Raw genomic sequence first — 13,149 nt, forward strand, 5'->3', positions numbered from 1 at the left:
CAACAGATGTCCCTCTTTTTCTCAAGATTTTAACCGACCGTGACAATGTTCTTGCGCATATCCGCTGACACCTCCATCGCGTGGAAACCACTTCCAGCCATCTTCTTGAACAACTACCGGACTACTCAACTGATCTACCTGCAAAAGCTGATTTAACTGCTTCCTATACGCCACCTCCTTACATCCCCCCCGCCACAACCTTTGTCCTTTCCGTGCACCACTTCTAACACCACCACCACTACCACAACCTCCCCTGCTCACACGTACCTCATAACTTCCATCATTACTACGGTTACCACCCATCGTACCCGTATAATGACAATTACTCTCCGCACGCCTTCCACCCCTACCCAATCCAGCCAGCAACAAGCAACGGAAACTGTCACCGACCCAACGCCACCACCATCGCTGGATTGCACCTGCGCCATCCGCGGAGTGAACCCGATCTTATCCACAGATGACATCGTTCAAGACCTCCGCCTGACGTGAACACCAGTCCGCAGAGCAACCCGGATTTTTAACGCTTCATGACCTACATACCTCGTTCGACTTCATCTACCGACTCCGGCAACCGCCCAACGTCTCATTGACAATGTAATTCATCTCCAAAGCCGCCATCATCCGATTGAACCATCTAGTCCTCCTCCCCAAACTTCTAACCAACCTCACACACCCCGTCGCCGTCCCCGGCCTGCTCCTCCTTTCCATCCACAGAGCCGTTTTTACTCTCCTCCACTGATTTCCTCTCCCCCAATACAACCCCATCTAAACCCCTCCATACCTTACTCACTTCTCTGCGTAACTTCTCTTGAATCTTTCACATCCTCGCTCTTTACCTTACCCCTAGCACAAACACCTCCTTCGTCCCCCAGCTTTGCATCATCCCTCTACATACTTGTAAATCCGTGCACCATCTCTTGTAACATTTTGTAACCTTCAATGTTAATAAAACTCTGCATACATTACACCTATTCTTCGCCTTCTGCTCACATCCCTTATAAACTTTTCCTCCGTCTATCACATCTTTTCCCTGCACCCCCTCGTACTCTCCTCTGAATTATTCATCCCTGAAAGCACCCCCGATACCTAATACTATCCCCACACACCTTCTCATTCCTCAATTCGAATTACCCTCTTCCTTACACCATTACTGCTTTTCCAACCTGCCGAAACTCCTGGCCAGAATGAAGGCGTAACATTCAGAGTGGCCCGCCCCTCCCCTTCAGTGAGGGGAATGAAAACATTGGAAGAAACGAGGCGAGAACCGGAAAAATACGACACAGAGCGCGACACTGATTCATGGAACACACCTCGCCAATTCGACATACTCTGCGCCGTCGCAACTTCCAGTTTTTTCTCGGCCGGGTGGCCTTCATCTCTACCTGCTACCTAGCCGACCTCAATCAGTATATAGGTTGACGCCTCGTGGGCTGTTGACCTCCCCATGACCATGTCCTATTGTATCATCCCCGGAGTGGATCCAGCCATCTCTGAAGAAGACTTCACCGATGACATTCTCGCCGCTGACTTCCCGGTACACAACGCCTACAGAATGAAGGATAGCCACACCTCTACACCCTCTACGCAGATTCTAGTGCATCTCAGCGGAAGACGACGCCCTCCGCCGCCTCTTCGCTTCCGGCGCGATAATAATAATAATTTCGTGTGGCTATTTCTAGCCGAGTGCAGCCCTTGTAAGGCAGACCCTCCGATGAGGGTGGGCGGCATCTGCCATGTGTAGGTAACTGCGTGTTATTGTGGTGGAGGATAGTGTTATGTGTGGTGTGTGAGTTGTAGGGATGTTGGGGACTGCACAAACACCCATCCCCCGGGCCATTGGAATTAACCAATGAAGGTTAAAATCCCCGAGTCGGCCAGGAATCGAACCCGGGACCCTCTGAACCGAAGGCCAGTACGCTGACCATTCAGCCAACGAGTCAGACTCCGGCGCGATGATCCATTGTACGAACTACGCAGTGGTGCCAACCCCTCCGTATATTCAAGCCCAGCTCTCTGAAACTCCAGACCTTGTCCCAGTTGCTCACGAGCTCACATCCCGGAAGACGCTTCTGCCATCAACGCCCTCCCTCCCAGAAACAACCACCACCATTACAACCACCACGACGTCCGCTGGTATCCTTTCTTCTCTTCCTGTCAAAACGGTTACCACTTGTCACCCATCGCCTGTTATGTCGTCATCTCTCCCAATTTCTTCCCCCACTGCCCTTCAGCAACTCCCTGCTAGCACGCCGGACTCAACTATCGCCGCTTCGCCAGCCAACACCGCAGCAGCCGCAACCCAGACATCATCGACCCAGTCATCTTCACCGTCCCCTCCAGCTGTTTATAGCTGTGTGCTACGTAGAATCCCACCTGAAATCTCCGTTAGGGACGTACTACAAGAACTTCGTGCAGCGGGCGTTCCCGTCCGACGTGCTATTTGGATTCGGAACGCCCATGGTCCTACATTTATGGTGCGACTCCAACTGCCTACAACTGATGCCGTTCACTAGCTCATCATCACGGGTGTCAGTGTCCACGGCCAACATTATAGAGTGGAACCGTCTCATTCCCCACCCTCACCCGGTTGCCAACCATCTGGTCATACGCCTCGTCGCCCCCGGCCAGCACTTCCTCCTGTTTACCCATCTCCACCAATTTGTCCACCCCTTCCTCCAACTGGTTTCATCCCCCCCACCCCTCCCAACGTTTGAACTCCTTGGTCTTCTCTTCGCTTCTCTAAATCATATACAGCTACCCTCCATCTCCTTACCTTGCACCTTTACCCCGACAGTTCCTTCTGAACTTCATATTTCCCACTTGCACTCCACCTTTTCCCTCACACCCTTCCGTAAACAATCTATTGTCGCACATGTACTTCTGAATTAAATAAAGCAATTGTTCAATCCTTAGGCATAGGCATAATTCCTCTCCCATCTCCTACGTCTTCACATCCTTTACCCACGTCCTTCTTCCATCACATCTCCCCAACCCGCACGCATATCTTAGCCAGTGAGAGGGCGTTACCCTCTAGGTGGCCCGCCCCACCCGTGGGGAATGAAAACATGTATAGATAGATAGATAGGCGAGAAGCGCCTCATCCTGAAAGGATATAGGAAATTAAGTTCTAGGAAATAACAAAATGTCTTTGTTCCCCAAGTGTCTCCAAATAAAGAGTCCTGGGTGCAGGATGATAATAAGGCGTGGCCGGCACACGGCAAGGCGAAATGTTGAACACTTCTCACACCCCACAATCAACACTGGACTGCGGAAGGGACGGAAAGTCTCAGTATATATACAGCATGTGGAAGGTTCTGGAGACATACGAAAATATTCAAAGAAGACGGCAGAAGATGACGCAAGTTATTCGTGACGTGACGATGACCCGGTGGGCGAAGAGGAAGGCATCCGTCGTTCAGTAGTATGACAGGCAGCGGTGCGAGGTGCTGGTAATATGGCGGCGATGCAGAAGTCGATGACAAAGGTAAATGGAGTAGCGTGTATACTTTTGGGAGAAAGTTACAGTCTCTCACCTTCCCACTTGACGCCCACATGTTCTTAATTTTAGCAAAACAAGAAAGACGAGAGCAATAACGACATTTATGCAAACAAACCAAAAATACAATGTGCTATGCGACATCTTTTTACTTAACTGTATAATGTTCTTGTTTACGACATGGTGATTTACGAGGGTAAGTCAATAAGTATCTGCAATTTTGCTCCAATTGTCTTTAGGTTGGTTCTATAGCGTTGTGTGTTCACCATCCGCTAGATGGAACAGTTGTCTACGACTGGGCAGGTTTCAGCGTTATCAGATCAGTACAGCTTGTGCTGTTGCGACGTACAGTCGCGGTACAATCTCTGTATGCACCAAGGAAGAACAGCGTTCTGAAATACGTTTTTTATTATCTCAGTGCGTACGAGGAGCGGAAATTCACAGAACAGTCACTCGTCTGTTATTCAGGATCATCCACGCACGTGTTCAATATTGGCATCAGATGGACGGCTGCTAATTGACGCCCGGATCTTTCCTCATCCTTCAAGCTCATGCGACTCCTTTTCAATGCACTGGTACACACTTCGCTGTGGCAAAACATTGTCCCCTTATTGTGCTGAAAGCCTTCTATGACTATCCTCTCCTCGTACACCCTCTGAGCAGAAAAAAAAAAAGCGGATTACGGAACGCGAGTTGCGTGGCCATATTTACATCGCAACAGCGCAAGCTGTACTGATCTGATAACACTGAAATCTACCACAGACATAAAAACAATGCCATCTAGCGGCTGGTGAACATAAAACGCCATAGAGCTAACCTAAAGACAATTAGAGGAAAGTTGCACATACTTATTTTCTTGCCTACGTACTTCTTTCCTCCCTCCGTTCCTCAGGTTGCGGAGCGTCGGCCTCTCACCGCTGGGTTCCGTGGTTCAAAACCGGTCTCTCCATGTGACTATTTTGTTGGACAAAGCGGAGGCTGGGCAGGTTTTTCTCCGGGTACTCCGGTTTTCCCTGTTATATTTATTTCCAGAAAAACTCTCCACTAGCAATTCTTTTCATCTGAGTGTCATTAATCATCGCCCCAGAGGACTGCAACAGGCTTCGGCAGCCGGTACGGTTACTATGCTCGCCGCTTGATAGGGCTTCACTTTTTCGACTCCTGTTACGATTGAAACTGGAAACGGGCTGAGATTTTCATCTTAATATTACTTTTCTTTCTTTCTTTCTTTCTTTCTTTCTTTCTTTCTTTCTTTCTTTCATTCATCCCTATTAATATTTTAGTCTGTTTACCGTCCAAGGTTGCTTTTTTCCCCGGACTCAGCGAGGGGTCCCTCCTGTAACACCACAAGGGCAGTATCCAGGAACGTTAGATATTTGGTCGGGGATACAACTGGGTTGGAGGACGAGTGCCTCGCCAATATAGCCTCGCCTGCTATATTGAACAGTGGCCTTGTGAGGGGAGGGGAAGATTGGATGGGATAGGGAAGGAAGAGGGAAGAGGTCGGTCGTGGCCTTAAGTAAGGTACCATCCCGGCATTTGCTTGGAGAAGGATTGGGAAATCTCGGAATACCACTTCGACGATGGCTGAGGTGGGAATCAAACCCCCTCTACTCAGTTGGCCCCCGAGGCTGAATGGAGCCCGTGCCAGTCCTCGCGCCACTTTTCAAATTTCGTGGCAGATTCGGGAATCGATCCCAGGCCTCCAGAGGTGGGAATATTACTTCTTTCTGGATAATTATTTTGTTTCAGTCTCGAATGAAATATTGCCTCTAATTGCGTGAATTTTGTTATTCGATAGTGTTAAACATGATAAAATCAGTAATGGTAATTTCCATACAGACGTAGCCCAGAGATATTTATTATCTCGTGCGTAACTCCACACTGATATTTCTGAGAATGTAATCTGCAATGATAAGTGCAAGAGTCTGCATTATCTGAGTCTAATCTTCGTGGCACCTAGTTGTCTAGGAAGAAGGAAGATTAGCATAGTGCTCGTGTAATAATAATAATAATAATAATAATAATAATAATAATAATAATAATAATAATAATAATAATAATAATAATAATAATAATAATAATAATAATAATAATAATAATAATAATAATAATAATAATAACACAAGAGATTTCTATAGAAGGTTTAAAAACAAAATCAAAAAATTCTCCTCTGGTAATCTATGTTTTTTTAAAAGTGAACAAGGGAAACTCATTATTGGTGACAAGAAGAATTGCGAGTATCTGGTCAACTATTTCCAGAATCTTCTGAACTGTGAACCTCCTGAAGATGGATTGCTGTTTGGAGAGCCTCAGTTCAAGTTGAAGGATTCATTACCACCAAATAAGGAAGAAATTAGGGACATCATTAAGCAACTAAGAGACAATAAAGCTCCTGGGAAAGATTCAGTTACTGCAGAGTTATTCAAATTTGCAGGTGAAAATATAGTGGAAAAACTAGAGGAATTATTCGCTTTTATTTGGGAAAAAGATGCACTCATTCATCCTTTACACAAAAAAGGGGACCTAACTAACGTTAACAACTACAGAGGTATCTCTCTTCTTCCTATAGCATACAAAATTCTATCCAAAGCATTGCAGCGGAGGCTTGAAACACATCTAGATAAACAAATTGGTGAATAACAGGCAGGGTTCAGAAAAGGACGTTCATATGCTGAGCAGATTTATATTCTAAAATCACTTATAAAAATGAGATCAATAAGAAATCGGAAGAGGACAATCATAACCTTCGTTAATTTCAAAAAGGCATATGATTCCATAGATCGTGGAGTGCTCATGAACGTTCTGCAGGAGTTTGGACTGGATGAGAAATCTCTGGCCATAATTCGGCAATCTCTTACAAACACCTTTCCTCAAGTCAAATTTATGGGTGAACTCTCAAATCCATTTGAGATAAAAACGGGTTTGAGGCAAGGAGACAGCCTTTATCCACTACTCTTTAATTGCATTTTAGAAAAAGTTATTAGGGAATGGAGGCTGAGAATGACTGAAAATGGAATGAAGAATGGGGTAAAGATAGGTTGTGGAAAAAATGCGATGATGTTGGATTGCCTTGCCTTCGCAGACGATGTCGTTCTTATTACAGACAACCGTCAAACAGCCAAGAAACAAGTCGAAGAACTACAAAATGTTGCAATCAAAACAGGGTTAAGAATCTCCTTGTTACGTTGTATGGGGATATCCAGCGTGTGCAAAAATTTTAATACCTGGGAGAAATACTCACCCCCAATGGAGATGAAAAGGAGGGATGAAAGGAGAGGGTGAGAAGGATCGAGTTGGCATTCAGACTATGTCCTGACACCTGTAAGTCCAAGTCTCTCTCAATTCAGGCCAAGTTAAAACATTACTGCACAGTGGTTAGAACAGAGTGCCTTTATGGATCAGAAACCTTGACAAGGATGGCTGACACACTCCTTGAAAAAAGAGAAAGAAGATTCTTGCGATAAATATAAGGCCCTAGAAAGTCGACGAGTGACCCAAACACATTCCGGTTAAGATCGAATTTGGAGCTCTACAAGACAGTAGAAAGAATCACGACTGTGATGAGGAAAAGGAGACTGACGTTTTATGGACATATCAAAAGAATGAACCCTGAGAGATTGGCCAGCAGAATACTTCTTCTGCAGGAAAGGTGAAAAAAAAAAACAACCGGCATGGCTTACACAGGTGCACAATGACTTGACAGAAATAGATATCAAGGAGGAGGATATAAAAGAAAGGACATCATTTAGAAAGAAGGTTGCGGGATTGAGGGATGCGTCTGAAGAGCAACATGAGAAGCCACGGAACATCTCGGTGGAAGAACGAGCAAGAAGAAGTCAAAGACTCAAGAATCATTGGCAAGAGTGTAAAGAGAAGGGTATCAGTCTGCGTGACAGGAGGAAGATTGTATAAACGTGGCCCACAGGTGGCCGTATCGATAAATAATGATAATAATAATAATAATAATAATAATAATAATAATAATAATGTTTGTTTTGCTTTACGCCTCACTAACTACTTTTACGGTTTTCGGAGAGGCGTAGGTGCCGGAATTTATTCCGCAGGAGTACTTTTACCTGCTAGTAAATCTAACGGCACGAGGCTGACGTATTTCACCTTCAAACACCACCGGACTGAGCCACGATCGAACCTGTCAAGTTGGGGTCAGAAGGCAAGCGCCTTACCGTCTGAGCCACTCAGCCCAGTAGTGCTCGTTTAGAAAGTGAAGTAGGAACCAAGCTCCGAACTGCAGTATGTGGCCAATGGCATATATGCTACCAGCCAACTGTTAAATTAAGCTTAAATCTAGAACACCGAGCACGATAGCTGCAGTCGCTTAAGTGTGGCCAGTATCCAGTATTCGGGAGATAGTAGGTTCGAACCCCACTGTCGGCAGCCCTGAAAATGGTTTTTCGTGGTTTCCCATTTTCACACCAGGCAAATGCTGGGGCTGTACCTTAATTAAGGCCACGGCCGCTTCCGTCCCACTCCTAGCCCTTCCCTGTCCCATCGTCGCCATAAGAACTATCTGTGTCGGTGCGACGCAAAGCAACTAACAAAAAAAACCTAAATCAAGAACTTCATTTAAGGTCAGATGAAGAAAGCAAATTTTGAAACGAAAATGGTAAAAAGTAATTGAGAATACAGGTGTCTCTAAATTACGCTGACATAAAAGTAAGGATGCTCTTCATATTATATAAAGTCGGATTGGTGGAGTCAATATTTAGTTTCGAGGAAATGAGCTTGCTTTGTTATTTCCGGGTGCACGATTCAAATTGAAGAACTCGTAATATTTGCTGCGCCAGAGCGCAAACCGCTCCCCGCTGCTGTGCTTTAGAGAAGGGAGGAAATGTGGAGTGTATAACAGACGGGGACAGAGATACTGCTCCGCGCATCATATTGTACTAGTCTCCCACAGTTTGTTTATTAAGCAGGCTTAATTTACACACACGTAATTATGACACATTCTCAGTCAAGAAAAGAACCTTATTTTTCTCTTCTGCTCTGTTGTTCTAAATATCCTTCTTTATTATTTAACATCGCCGACGATGCAACGCTGCCGCCACACGATCGTGCGTTCCATTGATCATAGCATTGTAAGTGGAATTAAATGCTGAACGAAATAACCAATACGCCCAATGGTTTGATTACAATAGATGTTCAATATGTCCTCCTCCTACTACGTTGTACAGTCCACAACAGTGTAATAGTGACCTCTGACTCTGTTCAGGATGTGTGGTGTGTCGTGAGCGACCTGCATAGCTGCCTGTATTGTTGGTACAAGTTCATCTTCTCTTTCTAAGGGCTTCGTATAGTAGTCAATTTGTGCAGAACATACTGTGCACTGCCTACTGAGCCTGGGGAGCGTATATGCGAAACAAACGAGAAACTTGTTAAATCGCATCGAGCATTACCCCTGTCTCCCACATCCCACTTCCCACTAACCACTTCCCCTCCCTTCCCTCCTCCAATGCACAACAACAGGTAGCGGCTGGCTCTCTGGCATAGCAAAGTACGCTGTAAGTATCAAAATAACCACATTTTCTCGTAAAGAAATATTTTCTCCACCAATCGGGGGCCTGTTCCACGAACGATCTATGCAACTTTTCACTTTGCACTTTTCATTTCAGATTTTGTTCCATCATCACTTTTTAGATTTGACTTACAAAACGAAAAGTTAGTAATCGTTTCAATTTTAAAGTGTGTTATGATTCTCCATCGGTACAGAAATGCAAAGTGCAAAGGAATGAAGTGAAAAGTTTTTCGAAATCTTGCAAAGAGTAGATTTCATTTTCAGCGTTTAATTAACAAGTATCTACACTAGTTTCTTGACGTACAGTTTGATTTAGTGATATAAACATGTTACGACGATAGCATTTAATATCATTAAGTGAGGACGGTGATGAAGAAACCCACAAGAGAATGTACAAAGGCATGATTAATTTTCATAACCTCACTTGGACGGAATGTGGCGAGTGTTTTCGTGTTACTGCAACGCAAGCTGACTACGTTTTTTAAATGATCGGTCATTTATTGAAACCTGAAGCAAAAAACAGACAATCCCTTTCGGAAATGGAACAAATTCTTATATGCTTACAATGGTTTGGAAATGGTGTCCAGCAATGTAGCAGCAACGAATGGGACATAAAAATCAACTATTTGCAGACCTGTTTCTAAAGTTGTAGATGCTACATTAAACGTAATATTTACTAAGATAATACGTTGACCTGATAATCCACATAATAATGCGAAAGAATTTCTAATGAGCGTGGCTTTCCTTCTGTGTGCTGAAGTATTTTTGTTTATTTTTATGCTCCTACTCAGCACGGAGCGGTTTGTGTTGATAGACATGGAGATCATGCCCTCAGTATTATATTTAAAGGTGCCAAAATTGTGATTTTTCGTGTGTATGATGACGTATGATAGGTTGTGTGATTATTATTATTATTATTATTATTATTATTATTATTATTATTATTATTATTATTATTATTATTATTATTATTATTATAGTGAAATGTACATAATATTTAGATTCCTACTCATGTACGTAGATCACTTTTATGGCCATACTTATATTTCCATTTACTTTATTACTTATTGTGTTCTCTTTATGCATTGCTTATTTTTTCCAGTTTGTACCTTACTTTTTCACTATAACTTTGTCTCTTTCTCAATATCTATACGCTCCGAATTTTATTCTATTTTATTTGTTAAACTCTGCTTTCTTTCTTCATTATATGTTGTCAAAATCTGTAATTTTTAGCTTATCTTTGATTTTATGACAGAAGAGTACATTATTTTCTTTTATATATGTATTACCTGTAGATTAATTATGTGGTTAAGTGTAAGAGAGGGCCACGAGCCCTAACTTTGCCACTGCTAAAGTCAATAAATAAATAAATAAATAAATAAATAAATAAATAAATAAATAAATAAATAAATAAATAAATTAAATAAATAAATAAATAAATAAATAAATAAATAAATAAATAAATAAAATGGATGTCTCGTTTCTCCTTGACAACTTCTTGGACAGCCAGCTTCTTGTAATTATCCTTCTTTCCCATTATGAAAAATAAAAAACTTTAAAACTACCGGTACGAAAATTATATGATCTTCACCGTAAAAAATAAAATAAAATCATGGAGAATTATAAAGTTTGTTCATGGATTAAACTTGGTCGATTCACTCTTACGCAGAGACTATTCACTTTGCAGAGAAACTGAAAAGTATTACTTAGATTATCATGGAACAGGAGGACTTTGCACTTTGCAATAATTGAAAACTGCAAAGTAAAAGTTGAAAAGTTGCAAAGTTCGTTCATGGAATAGGCCCCTGATTGCCCCATCATTCTTAACATAGCAACAGGAACATCCCCGATCTTTCTGTAGGTTTAGTTCTGATACACCTGTACGTGTGTGCTTAATTTTGCTAACGCGTCGAAGGTTTTCAACGAAAGGACGGGAAAAGTTTAGGAGTGGGGTGGTAGCAGCCGTGTCCTGAATTAAGGTACAGCGCAAGTATTTCCCTGGTGAGAAAATGGGAAACCATCTTCAAGTATTCGAACCCACCATCACCCGAATGAAAACCCATCGATAAGCGATCCTAACCACTCGGCAACTCGCTCGGTTGCGAGTTATATAAAATAATTGAGATGCCGTTGCAAAGTGCACACTAATGTGACATCTGGCTATCTCAAGTAGAAGTGAATGAAAACTATGTCAATGTAGTGGTCACCTTTCGAGGAATGCTTGCTGAATGATGCAATCTTGCAATCAATGTGCTACCACCTGCTCGTTGAAATGAGGTATCTGATAAGATAAAATGTACACAATGGACACTTACCCCAGCATCATGACTATATATACTGACCTCGCATCTCCAGAATGTCTGTAGTATCTTACTGTAAACTGTGAAATGAATATCTTCAAGTTATCTTCTATTTGCTGTCTCTTACTACTTATGGAGTTCTCGTCAGTTTACGGGGACATCCAAAAGGCCGTATCTACTGTTCACGCTGTGAGAAACTCTGCTGAAGTTTATAAACAGCTTCGTAAAGCAATCGGTGCTCAGAGAATATCCATCACAGATATATGTTATGGAACTAACTACGATAGCTTGCCTCTAAGCGAGCCATGCAAGCAGCACGTCAATCTGTACCACAAATCATACATGAGAGAATCGTGGGCGATGTCCAGTAAGTATATTAACTACAGTACATTTAAACCTGTTGGCATGTTCGGCAGTCCTAACTGCTCTGTTGTGTTTTGAGAAAATAGCTACACTTTTATGATTATAATTGACATGACGTTGGTATGCGTCGCTTAACTTCGTTGTGAAGGCGATGTCTGGGAATAGGCTGTTTTCTTTCTAGCCTCCCTTAGTTCTCATTCCGTTTTACTTGAAAACTGAAGTCTGTGTTATTTTTCTTTGGAGACAGATAACTATTACTTGCGTCAGTGAATCAATTATGTAAATTTCACCCGTTATTAAAACACACATTCGCTTCAATACCTTTCGACATCTTCAATCAATCAATCAATCAATCAATCAATCAATCAATCAATCAATCAATCAATCAATCAATCAATCAATCAATCAATCAATCAATCAATCAATCAATCAATCAATCAATCAATCAATCAATCAATCAATCAATCAATCAATCAATCAATCAATCAATCAATCAATCAATCAATCAATCACCATGTTTTCCTAGACATTCCTTAAATAATTGTAAATAATTTGAAAATTGAATGAATATTTCCCTTTGAAAATTATTCCAATCCATAACTCCTCTTCCTATAAACGAATATTTACCACAAATTCGTCCTCTTGAATTGCAACTTTATCCTCATATTGTGAATTTTCCTACTTTTAAAATCACCACACAAACTTATTCGTCTACTAATGTCATTCTCTCCAGTGACAGATCGGAAATTATCACTTGGTCGAGCATTTCGTCTTCTTGCTCCCAAGTCTTTCCAGCGCAAATTTTGCAGCATTTTCGAACCGCTACCCTTTTGTCGAATATCACCCAGAATAAATCTAGTTGATCTTATTTGGATTATTTTTTCTAGTTCCCTAATCAAGTAATCGTGATGAGAGTCCCACACACTCGAACCATACTCTACCTGGGGTCTTGTCAGATAATTATGTACCCTTTCGCTTACATCTTTTTCTATTTTTGCTAGTTGCTTACGTCGCACCGACACAGGGAGATCTTAAGGCGACGATGGAACAAAGAATGCGTAGGAATGGGAAGGAAGCGGCCGTGTCCTTAATTAAGGTACAGACCCAGTATTTGCATGGGGTGAAAATCGGAAACCACGGAAAACCATCTTCAGGGCTGCCGACAGTGGGGTTCGAACCCACTATCTTCCGGATGCGAGCTCACAGCTGCGCACTTCTAACCGCACGGCCAACTCGCCCAGTCGTTTACATCCTTACCACATCTCCTAAATACCCTCATAACCATGTACAGAGATCTGTACCCTTTACTGACCTCTTCCTTCCGTTACAAGTATTTCAAAAATGCTTTCATCTCCTACTTCATTAATATGCATTTTTTTTGTTGCTAGTAGCTTTACGTCGCACCAACACAGATATGTTTTATGGTGAATACTCCTTTTAAATGTCGATATTAA

The 13,149-nt window shown here is 42.3% G+C and overlaps 1 protein-coding gene across 2 annotated transcripts in view; it reads left to right on the forward strand.

Moving 5' to 3' along the window:
* The first annotated feature begins 11,407 nt into the window (after positions 1 to 11,407).
* Positions 11,408 to 13,149, forward strand: part of LOC136866637 (nose resistant to fluoxetine protein 6) — a 73,173-nt gene continuing 71,431 nt past the window's right edge. For both annotated transcript variants that reach the window (XR_011017963.1, XM_067143754.2), the window contains exon 1: positions 11,408 to 11,699. Coding sequence is in view for 1 of the 2 variants with exons in the window: in XM_067143754.2 (XP_066999855.2) it covers positions 11,420 to 11,699 (280 nt within the window). In the remaining variant the exon portion in view is untranslated. The remainder of the gene's footprint in view (positions 11,700 to 13,149) is intronic.

The sequence above is a fragment of the Anabrus simplex genome, chromosome 3 (assembly GCF_040414725.1).
Source record: "Anabrus simplex isolate iqAnaSimp1 chromosome 3, ASM4041472v1, whole genome shotgun sequence".
Lineage (NCBI taxonomy): Eukaryota > Metazoa > Arthropoda > Insecta > Orthoptera > Tettigoniidae > Anabrus > Anabrus simplex.